This window comes from Oryctolagus cuniculus, chromosome 10 (genome assembly GCF_964237555.1).
Source record: "Oryctolagus cuniculus chromosome 10, mOryCun1.1, whole genome shotgun sequence".
Lineage (NCBI taxonomy): Eukaryota > Metazoa > Chordata > Mammalia > Lagomorpha > Leporidae > Oryctolagus > Oryctolagus cuniculus.
In genome coordinates this window covers 60,153,271-60,169,022 of record NC_091441.1, presented here as the reverse complement: position 1 = coordinate 60,169,022, position 15,752 = coordinate 60,153,271, and the positions used below count along the sequence as shown (strand labels likewise).

At 45.1% G+C, this 15,752-nt stretch overlaps 1 protein-coding gene across 6 annotated transcripts in view; it reads right to left on the bottom strand.

The window, feature by feature from the left end:
* Nucleotides 1–15,037, bottom strand: part of LOC100345591 (myosin regulatory light chain 12B) — a 28,883-nt gene extending 13,846 nt beyond the window's left edge. Inside the window, exons 1-3 of one of the 6 annotated variants that reach the window (XM_008261116.4) lie at nt 14,667–14,773; nt 3,813–3,850; nt 234–432 (exon numbers count right to left, since the gene is read on the bottom strand). In XM_008261116.4, the coding sequence (XP_008259338.1) occupies nt 234–417 (184 nt within the window). In that variant the 5' untranslated portion in view covers nt 418–432; nt 3,813–3,850; nt 14,667–14,773. Of the gene's footprint in view, nt 1–233; nt 433–3,812; nt 3,851–12,619; nt 12,727–13,957; nt 14,386–14,666 lie in introns of those variants that run through there. The other 5 variants (XM_002713599.5, XM_070050423.1, XM_070050422.1 and 2 more) reach the window with 5 other exon arrangements.
* Nucleotides 15,038–15,752: the final 715 nt, after the last annotated feature.

Below are 15,752 nucleotides of genomic sequence, written 5' to 3'. Positions count from 1 at the left end.
TCCTTGGGCCCCTGTACCCACAAGGGAGACCCAGAAGGAAATCTTAGCTTTGGACTCGCCCTGCTCCAGCCATTGTGGCCAACTGGGGAGTGAACCAGCAGATAGAAGACACCCCCCCCCCCCCACCTCTCTCGCTATCTGTGTAACTCTTTCAAATAAATAAATAAATCTTTAAAAAAAAAAAAAGATCAGCTGTCATTAAAAAAAAAAAAAAAAAAAAAGAGTATGTCTACCCAGTGAAGCAAGCATATCGTGCAAATCCTCCTTGTCAATGAAACCGTCTCGGTTCTGATCAATCATGTTGAAGGCCTCTTTGAACTCCTGAATCTGTGACTGGTCAAACATGGCAAACACATTGGACGTGGCGCGCTGAGGGCGCTTCTTGGTGGTCTTGGTCTTGGCCTTTTTGCTCGACATGGTGGCTGTTTAATTCTGCAGTTAAAAAGAACATAAAACAAAAAATAATGCATAAATATAAAGGCTAGTGAATAAAAATTACATTATAGAATTATTACTTCAACTGTGTAATAATAAGCACACATTTAAACTTTATTTTCAATGTGACAATAGCTGAAAAATGTGTACAGTTTTGAAATAGGCCCCATCCCCAAATTAATTCCAATGGGAATTAATTTAAAATACATAATAATAGCCAGCATTTACTGAATATGTGTCAAGCACTGTGATGCAGGTACACAGCTATCGCTAAGAAAAAGACTCCAAAGGTGACCTCTTTCTCAGTGCTGTGGAGTAGCAGGTAAAGCCACCACCAGTGATACCAGCATCTTATATGGATGCCAGTTTCAGGCCCGGTTGCTCCGCTTCTGATCTGGGTCCCTGCTAATGTGCCTGGGAAAGCCGTGGGGGATGGCCCAAGTACTTGAGCTCCTACACCCACACACAGGAGACTCAGAAGCTCCTGGCTCAGGTCTGGCCCAGGTCTGGCCTTTGCAGCCATTCAGGGAGTGACCCAGTGGATGGAAGATCTCTCCAACTCTGCCTTTCAAATAAATAAAATAAATCTTAAAAAAACAAACAAGGATTGTTCTGTTTCATCCTAACAAAAAATCAGTGCAGTAGTCTTCTTGTATTTCCATTCTACTAGCAATATAACATGCCCTCTCCCAGCCTGTTTTTCAGCACATCATGGTATCTACTTCAACGCAAAGTGAGAATTAAATATCACATTTAGACAAGTGTAGTCAGCATACAGTATGTGTCCAAAGGCTCTCATCTTTAATGAATACTAAAACCTGCTCTTCATTCTTGCATCTCTTCTAGCTCCCCCCAGACTTCCCCTTCTCCCTGACAAACTTTTAGAACAGCAGTCTAGTATATAATCTGTCTCCACTTTTTCATGTTTCCAACACTCCTGGTGGCAGCCTGCAATCTCTAGTGAAAGCCATCAATAATCAAAATAAAAAACAGACATTTTTCATCCCCTTTCTTAACTACAGCTTTAAATAATTTAAATAAATAAAACACAAAGACACCATCAGCTTTTGAGTTAGGAAGACTCAAGTTAAAATCTCAGCTCCACTGTTACTAGTCTGACATATAACCTCCAAAAGCTTACGAACACTATCAGAATTAGCATCATTTTTAAAAAAAGATTTATTTGTATATTTGAAAGTCACAGTTACAGAGAGACAGAGATCTTCCATCTGCTGGTTCACTCCCCAAATGGCTACAATGGCCAGGGCGGGGCCAGGCTGAAGCTGGAGCCAGGAGCTTCTTCCAGGTCCTCCACATGGGTGCAGGGGCCCAAGTACTTGGGCCATCCTCCGCTGCTTTCCCAGGCTCACCAGCAGGGAGCTGATCAGAAGTAGAGCAGCTGGGTTATGAATTGGCAATCATATGGGATGCAGGCATCGCAGGCAGCAGCTTTACCTGCCATGCCACAGTACCAGCCCCAACTTTTTGATGCAGTGTCTTATTCCACCTTCACAATTGCCCTATGAAACACGTACTACTTATGTTGAAGAAAATAAAAAGTCAGTGTACCTGTGTAACAAAGAATTTAAGGTCGCCAAAGAGGACTGGCTTTGCCCCTGGCTCTTGGGAGGTGACTGTGAATGCCTGGATTGTCCTGATACCTGGGGTCTTGCACCAGAGTCCGACAAAGTGATTTACTGTGAGATTTGGTCACATGGCATCACCTTGCTCTCTAGAGGGGTTAGAGACTGATGTCAGCTATTGGGCAGTCGGCTCTATGTGATGGAGCTATAATAAAATGCTAGATATCAAGGATCAGGTGTACTTCCCTTGTGGGCAATACACTACACATCATCACACATTATGCTGCAAGGAACACTGTCCACACTTCACTGGAAGAGATGACTAGAAGCTCTGTCTCATGTGGCTCTTCTCTTAACTGATGTTTCTTCTGTTTATTTATTTGAGAGGCAGAGAGGCCAAGAGAGAGAGAGAGAACAGACAAAGAGTGCTCCCCCATCTACAGGTTCTTTCCCCAAACATTTACAATGCATGGGGCTGAAGCCAGGAGCTGGGAACTCAATCCCTATCCCCCACGTGGGTGGTAGGAACCCAGTCACTTGAGCCATCACCAGGAAGCTTGAATCAGGAGCTAGAGCTGAGTATTGAAACCAGATATTTTGATATGGGATGTGGGCATCTTAACTACTAGGTTCTATGCCTGCTCCCCTACACTGACTGGTTTTCATCTGTACCCTTTCACTCAATAAACCACATCTGTGAGTATGAAAGCTTTCCCTCAGTTCTATGAATCCTGGGAACTTGTCCGACCTGAGGCGGGTCTTGAGGACATGAAAACTTGCTATTAGTGTTAGAACTGGGGGCATTTTTGAGGATGGTGCCTTGCCTCTGCAGCACCATAGTGTGAAAGCCATAGATAGCTGCCCCAGTGGCCAGGTAAGCAGATTTGGGGCCTGAGTCTCCAGGACTTCTGGACTTAAGACTTTTATATCATTCACATCTCCTTCTATCTGAAGGACACTCCACAGGCTATCATGAAGCACACCACACTGAGTCCTAACTCTCAACATTCCAACTCCTCCCCCACCCCAGTACTCTTCCTGAATAAATGTTAATTTTCTTCTCCTTCTTACCGCTTGGCTTGACATTACACTTTAGTTTCACTCAAAGTTAAATCAGAGACAGAATGGGGTCCACTAGCAAGGCATTTGACTGTGCTTTCATTCTCTTCATATACTGAAACTTGATTCTTGCTCAGGCCTGGCATTGTGGCCCAGCAGGTTAAGCCTCTGCCTGTGAAGCTGGCATCCCATCTGGGTACCAGTTGGATTCCTGGTTGTTCCAATTCTGATCCATCTCCCAGCTAATGTGCTAGGAAAGCAGAAGACAGCCCAGCTGCTTGGACCCCAGTATTCACGGGGGAGACCTGATGGAGTTTCAGCCTTTGACTTCAGCCACTTGGGTAAATGAATCAGCAGATGTTAGATCTCTTCTCCTCTCCTCTCCTCCCCGCCCCCCAATTCTCTCAAATAAATAAATGAAACTTATAAAAAAAAGATTCTTGCTCATGCTAAAAAGTCCATGATTCTACTTCTTTAAGGTATGATAGGTATTATGTCTGTAGGCAAGCACTGGTACTCTCACACTCAGTACCAGCCAATTACTTTTACAATTGAGTCATATAAAAAAAAATCTTTGTTTAAAAATGATCAATTATATCATGCTGCCTCTACAGACTAATGCAAAAATATATTAAGTGAGCTGAGTTTGAATTCTCTAAGCTGATGTCAAGGTGGGATTAAACATGTAAGCATTTTATTAGGGGAAATGCTTATGTGAAAGAATAGGGAAGTCACCTGATATGGCGAGAAGAGACATCGGGGGTGAAGCAAGTCTGACCTCCACATGAAGGATCCAGGGAAGGAAGGTGGATGGAAAAGAATGAACAGCAAGTCACTAATCGGCCCTTGCCAAAATATGTTACAGAGTGAATAGAACTCAAAGTAATAACGCTTTGCTTTCTCTTTTTTAAAAATCTTCTCTTCTCACATTTGACTGAGAAACAGTGACATGGGGTCAGCATTGTGGTGCAAGTTAAACTGCTGTTTGCCAACACCAGCATCCCATATTGGAGTGCTGTTTTAAGTCTCCACTGCTCAGCTTCTAACTAAGCTCTTTGCTAATGTGCCTGGGAAGACAGTGGAAGGCAGCCCTAGTGCTTGAGTTCCTGCCACCCACGTGCAAGACCAGGATGGAGTTTTTGGATCCTGTCCTCAGCCTAGCTCATCCCTGGCCATTATGGCTATTTGGGGAGTGAACCAGCAGATGAAATATTTCTCTCCACAGACCCCACCTATCCACCCAACCCATTGCTCTTTCAAAGAAAAAAAATCTTTCAAAAATAAAAACAGGACATATTTGTGTATATGTATAGTACCTATGAAAACTACACATGGGATAGGAGTTTGTCTCAGCCCTGAAGACATTGTTTCAGATGCCCACATCCTTTATCAGAGTGCCTAGTTTAAGTCTGGGCTCCAGGGCCGGTGCTGTGGTGTAGTAGGCCAAGCCTCCGCCCATGGCACTGGCATCCCATAATGGGTGCTAGTCCATGTCACTGCTATTCCACTTCCGATCCAGCTCCCTGCTTATGGCCTGGGAAAGTAGCAGAATATGGCCTAAGTGCTTAGGCTCCTGCACCCACATGAGGGACCTGGAAGAAGTTCCTGGATCCTGGCTTCAGATCAGCCCAGCTCCAGCTGTTGCAGCCATTTGAGGTGTGAACCAGTAGATGGAAGATCTCTGTCTCTCCTTTTGTCTATAATTCTGCCTCCCAAATAAACAAAGTCTTAATATAAAAAATCCTGACTCCACTTTTTGATACAGCTTCCTAGTGAGCACCACGGGAAGCAGTGGTTGATAGCTCAAGTAGTTGTGTCTCTGCCACCCACATGGGAGACCCCAGCTGAGTTCCTGGGCTCGTGGCTTCAAGCCTGGCCCAGCCTGAGCTGTTGTGGGCATTTGGGGAGTGAGTCTGTAGCCTGGAAATCTTCTCTTTCTGCTTTTCAAATAAATTTAATATATTTGAAAAAACAAACAAACAAACAAACAAAAAAACCTAGGCACACACAGCTGAAAAGTGAGACAAAGCTGTAAAACAATCTGAAGAGAAGGAAACTACAATCTTCTCTTTTCTCACTTTCTGAGATAAGGATCTGGGCTTTTTCTTTCTCACTTCCCACTTATTTTTCAACCCACCACAATCTGGTTTTCTCTTCTCCATTGCAACTGCTTTTGATTTACCAAATGCAGTTTAAACTTCTTGGACAACTTTACTGTATTTGACACTATTTTACCCCTCTTCTCTTTGGGAGCTCAGCAAGCAACTCTTGGTCTGGTGCCCAGTAACAGAAAAGAACTGTCCTGGACAGAATGAGAGCACAGGGTCCCAACCTTAAAGACCTAACAAGAAAGACTACTAAACACCACACTGGAAAGACTGGCTTATGTAAAATTCTGCATTCAACTTATTGGTGCTATCTAAGTTCTCCTATTTCTATGACTGGTCCCCTCCATTTTCTCTAGGACCTCTATCCCTACTCAGATAGCCATGTTTCCCAGTATTCTGGCAGCACATGGCTTATAGTTCTTTTCACTCTTTGTCTTCCTTGGAGGGTGTCATCAGCTCTCACTATTCCTATAATACCTCTCCCTCCAGGCCTGACCTTTTCCTAGTGCTTTGGATTCAAACACCCAACTGCCTGTTTTTTGTTTTGTTTTGTTTTAAAGATTTTATTTATTTATTTGAGAGGTAGAATTACAGAGTGAGAGACAGAAAGAAAGGCCCTCCCTCCATTGCTTCACTCCCCAAATGGCCACAACGACCGGTGCTGCGCTGATCTGAAGCCAGGAGCCAGGTGGTCTCTCCCATGTGGGTACAGGGGCCCAAGCACTTGGGCCATCCTCTACCGCTTTCCCAGGACATAGCAGAGAGCTGGATTGGAAGAGCAGCAGCTAGGACTAGAACCGGCGCCCACATGAGATGCTGGTGCCAAAGGTGGAGGATTAACCCACTGTGCCATAGCGCCGGCCCCCCAACTGCCTGTTAAAGGCACCCATCTGTTTAGCTTTAAACACCTCATAATAATCGACATGTTGAAAACTGCATTATCTTCCCCCTCCCAATCTTTCCCACCCTTCTGTTTTCTCTGTCTACCCACTCACCATCATCTGCCCATACACCAAGCCAGAAACCTAGGAGTCACCCTCCACAAATCCCTTCCTGATGAATCAACCCCTACCTCTTTAATAATTTTCAGATTTGCTCATCTTCCTCCTCCTCCCTCTGCTACCACTCTAAACTGGACCCTCATTACCTCTTGTGTAGAATGTTTCTATGGCCTGCTAACAAGTATCTTTGCCACATGGCTCCCTTAAAACCACCCCTCATATTCTAGCCACAGATGTCCAACACATGAATATGAGTTCATGTATCACTTTCTAAAACCTTCTTTGGCTTCCCATTTTCTAAAGGATGAAATACAAATTTGTCAGCATGACACATGGTCTTCCTTTCTCTACTCAGGAATCACTCTTTTGGTTTTATCTCTTGTCATTCTCCACTTTGTATCTTCCCTTCAGCAACACCAAACTGTTGGCTTGTCCTCAAGGCACACTGTAGTTTCTTACTGTGTCTGTGTTCTTGCTATTTTTCTAGCCCCAAATGCCCTGGTCCACTTCTCTGCTTGATGCGGTGAGAGAGAATTAAAGGTCTACACAACTTATAGCTACTACCATTTAGTGAGTAGCTCATTTGCTATGCCACATTACATGCATTCAAAGAAATATGTCCATTTAGAAAAAGTCACAGAAGACCAAAGACATTAACAATAATTTGTCGAGTTACCAGGTGGTAGAGCTAGGATTCAAGCTTCATTTGTTATTTTCTACCTCATACTAATCCTCTTCTAGTTATTTTGAATTTCTACAAAAATCTGTGTAACTTTCAACATTACCAATATAATCCAACAATGATTTCTGAGTATTTTCTTTCTTCTAAATTCAAATTGTAGGTAAATTGAGTTTCCAAACTATCCAAGAGAACTGCACAGCAATAACTAAGCTGTGAATGGCATTCCCTGGAACTGTGCAATGCAGGGCAGCCCTCGTTGGGTTTGATCAAGTAGCAATATTTCCTATAAGTTATGGCTTTAGTTTGAGACCTTTACCTAGAATTGTCACTCACACTTATCCTGTAAGTGTTACAACACACACATGGGGCCAGTGCTGTGGCATAGCAGGTAAAGCTGCTGTCTGCAGTGCCAGAATCCCATATGGGCACCAGTTTGAGTCCTGGCTCCTCTACTTTGCATCCAGCTCTCTGCTATGGCCTGGGAAAGCAGTGGAAGACGGCCCAGACACTTGGGCCCCTGCACCCGTGTGGAAGATCCAAAAAGCTCCTGGCTCCTGGCTTTGGATCAGTGCAGCTCCGACCATTTAGGCCACCTGGGGGAATGAACCAGCAGATGGAAGACCTCTCTCTCTCTGCCTTTTAAATAAACAAATAAATCTTAAACACACACACACACATACATACACACAAAACCACCACCTAACGCTATCCTTACACTACAGGTAAAGACAGATAACATTCATATATAGTCGAGGTGGGCAACATTTGACCTGAGGGCCGTATGAAGCCCATGAAATCTTTTGGTCTGGTCCTGCCAAGGCAGCCACAGGCAGGACTTGAAATTCAATAAATTTATAGCAGGCTTATATTTAAGTTGATAACTTGGTATGGCTCGCTAATGATGTTATATATTTTTTATTTTTATTTTTTAAAGGTTCATTTATCTATTTGAAAGTCAGAGTTATACAGAGAAGGAGAGGTTTATTTATTTATTTGAAAGTCAGAGTTACACAGAGAGAGAAGGAGAGGTTTACTCTTCATTGGCCACAATGGCCAGAGCTGCGCCAATCCAAAGCCAGGAGCTTCTTCTGGGTCTCCCATGTAGGTACACCGGCCCACATGGGCCCAAGGACTTGGGCCATCCTCTACTGCTTTCTCAGGCCATAGCAGAGAACTGGATTGGAAGTGGAGCAGCCAGGTCTTGAACTGGCGCCCATATAGGATGCCAGCACTGCAGGTGACGGCTTTACCTGCTACACCACAGTGCAGGCCCCTAATGATGTTATATATACCCAAGTTGCCCTTGGCAGGAAAAAGGTTCCCTATCCCTGATATAGAGTATGACACATAATATAACAAATAACTCTCAATTGCAATAAAAACACTTCCTTCGTCCTCCTCAAAATGTTTTATAATTATTGTAAACTTCTAATGTAAAGTAAACTAAAGGTTTTATGTTGCACTCATACATGGTACATGAAGAGCAAGGATACAGGAATACTGGTATTATAGCTAGCTTGCGATAACAACATATTTAGTTGATAATCTAAATGTTTACAGTCACCTGCAATACTGATACGCAAATCAAAACATTGACCAGGAATCTGGGCCCTGCTTTGTGCAGCCCCTCCTTGCAACAATAAAGTCTATTTAAACCTTAAAAAAAAATCAAAACATGGACATCATTACCATTAGTAGGCAGAAATTGTGAACTTTGTCCAGCCTATATAGCCTGAAGCTAGGAAAGATGCTCATAAACCATATTCTGTCAGCTACTCATGACTCCTTTGACATTGCTTTGGGACATCTTCCTTTAAATATCTGAAGTTGGCTGTTGTCACCATATGGCAAGTAAGTGTAAATATGGCTATCACAGCAGTTGGTCTCCTGGTTTCAATCTTGACTACATATTAGAACCACCTCAGAAGTTTAAATAACCTGATTGTCTGGGTCCCAGCCTAGCCTAACTGAAAAAGAATTCCTAAGAGCAGGGTCAGGCATCTATATATTTTAAAATGCGCCAAATGATTACAAGGCAATGAAGGTTGAATACGACTTAAAACAGTGGTTGCTCATGCATCTGGTTCCCAGTTTTTCAATAACGGTCATTACAGTTTATTGGTAGTATAGGAGACCTTTTTTTTTTTTTTTTTTAAAAAGATTTATTTATTTTAAAGTCAGAGCTAGAGAGGCAGAGACAGAGAGAGATCTTCCATCTGCTAGTTCGCTCCCCAGATGGCTGCAACAGCCAGGGCTGAGCCAGGCCAAAGCCAAGAGCTTCATCAGGGTCTCCCAAGTGGGTGGCAGGGACCCAAACACTTGGGCCCTCTTCTGCTGCTTTTCCCAGGCCATCAGCAAGGATCTGAATTGGAAGTTGAGCAGACAGGACACAAACCAGCACCCAAATGGGATGTCAGCGTCACAGGCAGCAGTTTTACCCACTACTCCATAACGAATGCTGGTCCCAAGACCTGGATTTTAATTCCAGTTCTGTCACACAAGTTTTATGCTCTTTGGTAATTTTAGCTTTCCTGGGTTGATTGTCCTCATCCATAAAATAAAGTAGGTTGATCAGAAGTCATAATCTGGCAGATACGAAACTACATGTAGCCTGCAGGATGGTTCATTCAGTCACCACAGGGAGGTCCTTCAAAATCGCTTTTAAAAAGTGAATTCGTTTACCAACATTTAATAAAACTGAATACTTCATACAAAAACCTAAGTTTCAGACATTATGAATAACTGTATAAGGAATTATTTGACTAACATCTCCAAATTCCATGGATTTTAAGTATTCAATGAGCTATCCCTACTACTACTCCCCACATCTTCTGTCCCAGCTGGAGTTAAGTTTGTCACCTGCCTGGCTCCTGAGAGCATATGATTTGCTCCTTTGGCCACAGAGGCTCTAAGACTGCCCTCAATGATTCTCAACACTGAACCGGGCTGATCTGTCTTAAGTAATCATATATTGTGAAATGATGGTCTAGGACTTAGGTATAATACAGACGGCAGCTTCTGTTTTGCTCCTGCATGGATCACTCAATCAGCTAACAGCAGTTCATAAAGACACTTACAGAGCCCTATGGAGAGGGCCGTGGGGCGGGGCCTCCTGCCATCAGACAGCACCAACCTGCCAGCCATGAGTCAGTTGTCTTAGAGACTGGTCCTCTTTTGGATGATGGCAGCCCCAGCCGACATCCCTGACAACATCAGGAGAGGCCAAACCACGCAGCTAAGCTGCCGCTGAACTCCTGATCCTCAAAAACCATTTATTGCTTTTGGGCTAAATTTTGGAGTATTTTGCTATATCCCAATAGAAAATGAGTAAGGCCACAGTTTCTTTGACCTCTTTAATGTTAAACTAGGGCAATGCCTTTATTTCAGATTTACAGCCACAGAATTTTAGAAAGCTCAAAGGAGCCACATTCAAGTTGACATTGGGTAGGAAATTTTCTATTTTTGGTTAGAAAATTTTAACTCCTTCTGTTCAATTTCTGTCTAAGTTCTGCAGAATCCTCTTTTAATGTAAGCAAGCGACCCTTTCCTCAACACTCTCATCACCACTATCTTATTCTTCTGGCTGATATTCCTCTGCTGACTTGAGACTTCTGTTTTGTAACGGGAATTTTCTTCAAAGCTCTGTCCTTGAATGTACTTTTTAAAAATACTGCTTGGAAAACTGGCAGCACAAAGGTGTATCACTCAGGAATGAGGTAACTGGGGAGGTATGGAAGGTGGAGCTGGATTTGTCAGCAAAGAGATGATAAAGAATTCAAGTTTCAGCCAACCTAGAGTAGAATGATAACTGGTATGTCCAGAGGCCAGGATGCTTAGGGGGTCTTGTTTAGCAAGGCTGATTCATGGGGGCCATGAGAGCAGATGAACTCACCTGCAGGAAAGCAGTCGTTCTTGGACTAAAATCTAAGGTCATTTATTTGATAGGCAAAAAGACAGATTGCGGAAGAAGGCTCCCAGTTGCTGACTCATTCCCCAAAACGGTCAGGACAGGTCAGACCAAAGCTGGGAACTTAATCAAGGTCTCTGATGTGGGTGACAGGAACCTAATTATTTTGGGCCAGTGCTGCTTCCCAGGGTCTGCAATGTCTGGAAGCTGGAGTCAGGATTCAGAACCGGTATCAAACAAGGACTCTAATATGGGTCACAGGCTTCTTAACTGGGTCTTAACCACTAGACTAAATGCCCATTCTTAAGGTCATTTTTATTCAATATCATTTTCCTCAAAATCCATGAGAATCTTTAGAAATTTCTCACCAATTCTCATGGTCATTACTAGAGTCAAGAATAATGTTTGTTCTAACTGGAAAAATCAAATGACTGCGTAACAGTCTGAAAACAGAAATCATAAAAAAAATTTAGTATATAATTAAATTAAAATACTTCACAAAATTAACCTCATATACTTAATGACATATAATCATTTCTATGTTGCATATTTAGGGAAAAACTATTAGTCAGTTCCATAAATTATAGCTATTACTTTTAGAGAACCAAACTCAATTTTTACAACTTTTCTTAACACCAGGTATGCTTCCTCCCTAGTATGTGTATATTAACACTTGGTATAAACGTTATAGTACTGTCATTTCTTTCTGTATTACAGGCTTTATGATTCTCCCAATTGGCAATAAACTTTCTACCTTCTGAACTCCTTTATCATTTTGTGTTAATACAAATTTATATACAGTTGAAATGTACAAATCTTTTTTTTTTATTTGACAGGTAGAGTTACAGACAGTAAGAGAGACAGAGAGAAAGGTCTTCCTTCCATTGGTTCGCCCCCCAAATGGCCACCACGGGCCGGCACTGCGCCGATCCGAAGCTATGAACCAGGTGCTTCTTCCCGGTCTCCCCTTCGGGTGCAGGGGCCTAAGCACTTGGACCATCCTCCACTGCCTTCCCAGGCCACAGCAGAGAGCTGGACTGGAAGAGGAGAAACTGGGGCTAGAACCCGGCACCCATATGGGATACCAACGTCGCAGGCAGAGGATTAACCTAGTGAGCCCTGGCACCGGCCCCAAAATGTACAAATCTTAACAGTAAGTTTTTCTAAATGTGTATACCTACATAATCATCATGACAATCAAGTTACAAATGTTACCATTCCAGAAAGTTTCCTGCAAATCAATTAGCCTTTTCCATGAGCAACCACTGTTTAGATTTCTATATTTTTTGTTTTTGAACTTCTCAAAAAATGGAATTTGACACTGTACATTCTTTTATACCTAACTTCATTTATTCCAGATACTGTTTCTGAGATTTAGCTATTTTATTGAGCTTATGGGTGGTTCATTCTTTTTACTGAGTACAATTTTATTGCCATGTAATCTACTTGCACATGACAGGTACTCAGTAAATACTAAACAAATATTTACGTATGCTTGCTTCCTGTCACAAACAGAACTACATACACCTATATTTATCATAAGGTAGTACCTAGATCCGCATTACAAACTTTTTCTCTACGGTCTCCCTATGCAGTTCACCACAAATGCCACTGTTCTTTTACCCAAGAGGACATTATCAAAACTTACCAGCTGTTCCCTGCTCCACTCTGAGGGGAAGAGTACTAACAAGGACAATAACTGAGTGCTGAAGTTGTGCCAGCACTAGTCTAAGAATTTCACACGTACTAACACATTTAATCCTGACAACAACGTATGATGTGGGTACTGTTATCCCTGTTTCTCAGATAAGAAAATTAGGTAAAGGATAAACAACTTGCCATACAGGTAGGAAACGGTCGAGCTCAGCCAGCATCTGGATTCAGGAAACCTAGCTCCAGAGCTTGGACCCCAGCCCCTGACATACAAGCAGCTGACTGGGAGGAACAAGCAACGCCATCACACAGCTCAAGTGTGTGGGCTCAGAAAACAACACTCCCAAGCATGGCGCCTTCCCTCCCCCGTCTCTCCATCCTGCTTCTCTCCTCAGCAGAGGGTCTTCCTCTGAAGTTCCCTTATAAGGGAAGTTCCTCCAGAGGAAATGCGGTTGTCTCTGGTCCCCTCCCTATAATAATCTCATTAAACTGAGTAGTCAACTCCCAGGAAAGGAGACGCCACACCCAAAGCCCAGACAGCACTTTGTCCCAGGCTGTCTGCTCTTGGGGCTCATTCATCTCCCCTAAAACTCAGTTGTTTTCCAACATTGCATACACCCCTCACCACCTTCTCCCCCATGAAGAAGGTACTTGGTGTCCAACCTCATCCGGATATCAGGTACTCGCTCTCCTGTGATGCCCCCATACAGGTAACAAACTCGCGTACCTTTTGTAAAGCTGTCTACTGTCCGTAGACACTTCAGCATGCTCAATTACCAAACCTTCAGAGGGTAGAAGGCACCCCCGGCACCGCTAATTGCGGCACGAGGAAGGAAGGAAGACCCCAACTAAGACTGCTGGCAAACAGGGGATGATGAACTCATCCTAGCTGTCTGATGTCTTTTAGTCTTAGGAGAGAGGGCAAACTAGCCCTTGGAGGGGCTCTACACCTTCTTACCTTCTCTACCATTAGCTACCCTCACTTGGGAATCTGTCCCTTAAAGCTGCAGGACATCTTGTGCGAACTCAGTCTCATTAAAGCACACAGGAACAGCAGCCAGTCATCACAGAAGCTGCTTATTCAACAGAGCCTGTACAAACAAAAAAAGCTAGAGGTTTTGTTGTGAAGTCTAGGGAGGTGCACCAGAGGCTGAGAGAGAAAATGGGTGGCACCAGATGAATCCCTCTGGGTTTCAAACACCTCATGGAAAAAGGTTTCTATTTGTTTTATAATAAACAATCTATAAGGTCATACTGAATTCTCTAGTGCTATGATTCTCCACTTACCAAACCCATCTTACACAAAAGCTGCCAGACTGAACCTCGCAACACCCCCTTCCTACTGTTATTCCCTTCCTTAGTGAAGAATCCAAAATGACTCCCTGAAATGCCTTACATAATATTTTACTTCCCTTCCAGCTTTCAGGACCGGGCCTCGCTTACTTGCCCACCCTTACTTCCGGCTAGTATGCATGTGGCTCTGCTCCAACCAGGCTGGTGCCCCCCTGCGCCCTCTCCCATCTTGTTACCTCTCACCACAGTTCCTCCTTCTTAAGGCAGAATCCGGGGCCTCCAAGGAGGTCTCAGTTCTCTTCCCAGGAAGCCTTTCCTGATTCCTGTTATTTGTCCTTTTCTTCAATTAACACAAATGAACTACATCTTACCAAGGTGCCAGGTATAGCGGGCGTTACGACTCCTGGGACATCACTTTAGCCGATACCCTGGTATCAGTTTTCTAATAGCTTTCTTGGACACATTACTTTAGGCAAAACCATGCACTAATAGCTCCTGCCCTCCCCCCAATCATCAAGCACAGGGAGGGCCACGGGGCAGGTGCTCCACGCGAATAAGCCCGCACCGACGCTGGGAAGCGACCCGAGGCGCTATCAGCGGGGCACCAGGTGTGTGAAGTCATCCAGGTGACGCAGAGCCGGCCCACGCGCTGCCCCGGGGACCCGGCCGCCACCTCCAGCAGGGCGTCTCCCCAGCCTGGCTTCATCCGATCTGGAGCCTCCAGACACCCTCGACTTCTAGGCCAGTGGCGCCGCCAGAGCCCCACAACGGACCCCCCCCTAATTTCATCCTGGCCCTGCGCTCACAGCTCCTCCGCCAACCTGACAGGTCCCGCGCCGCCCTGCAGTGCTGGGGCTGGGACCCGCCACAGGAGCGCGGCAGCAGGGAGACGGCGGCACGGACAAAGCCCGAAAGAGGATGTGCGTGGGGCCAAACGCCACTCACCGGGCGACAGACACCTGAACCGGGGCTGCCCTGCGCGAGTCGACGAGCGACGGGCACGAGCTCTGGGCTGTGGCCGGTCAGCGGCGGCGCCGGCACTTCCTGCCTGGAGAGGCGGTGCGGAAGGCGCACCGGAAGGCGCGGCCGATCCACTCGGAACGGGGGTGCAGTCAGTGTTCTCGCCAGCTACGGAGCGGATCCCGGGGGTGAGGGGAGCGGGGCTGCGCCGACCTGACGTGCACAGCCTAGGCCTTGGTTGTCGGTTCCGAGCCGAGGAGGCCTGCCCGCCCGCGGCCGCGGCGTTCGTCTGCAGTTCGCCCTCTATCCCCCTCTAAGTCCCGCGGCGGATCCCCGGCCCTTCCGCATTCCTGGGCGGCGGGGCGGGGCCGAGGGGCCCGAGCTGGAATTTGACCCGGGAGGGCTGTAACCGCCCGGGTTTCTGGGGGTCCCCTGAGCCGGAAGCCGCCCACCCACGGTTGCCAGATTTAGCAAATCTGCAAGAACAGTTGGCTTGGTTCAATCCGAGTTTCGGGTAAACAAGCATTTTATTTTTAAGAATGTCCGGTGTAAAACCGAAAAGAGGGCGGCGGCCGGGCGCACTCCCGCCAGCTGTGGAAATCCTCACTTCCCAGCCCGAGATAAATCCGGAAAGCCGAATCCCCTTAACTATTAGACCAGAGCTACAGCCTCTGGCTCTCATTCCCCTTTCAGCCACAAAGTTTTATTCAAACTGAAATCCAACACGCTTAGACTGGGGAAGCTGACAAAATGACACACACACAGAGATACATGCACACACGCAAACACCGTGCCCGGGCGCAACAAAGGAAAACACGGAGCTGCCTTATTTGCCTTTTGTGGATATTGTTTTGTAGCTATACTCTTCAGGATGAATTAGCACTAATTCCAAGTGAGGGAGAGTCAGCCTAATAGCAAATCTTTATTGAGCACCGATTGCCTGCACATGTGTTGGCTGCTGGAGCGACGAATGAATAATTCAAATTCTCTTCCCTCTGGGAGTTTATATTCTAGAAATCTCTGATCTGAAATTCCTAGAAAGTAGACCGTGTTCAGCACTCTACAGCAGTT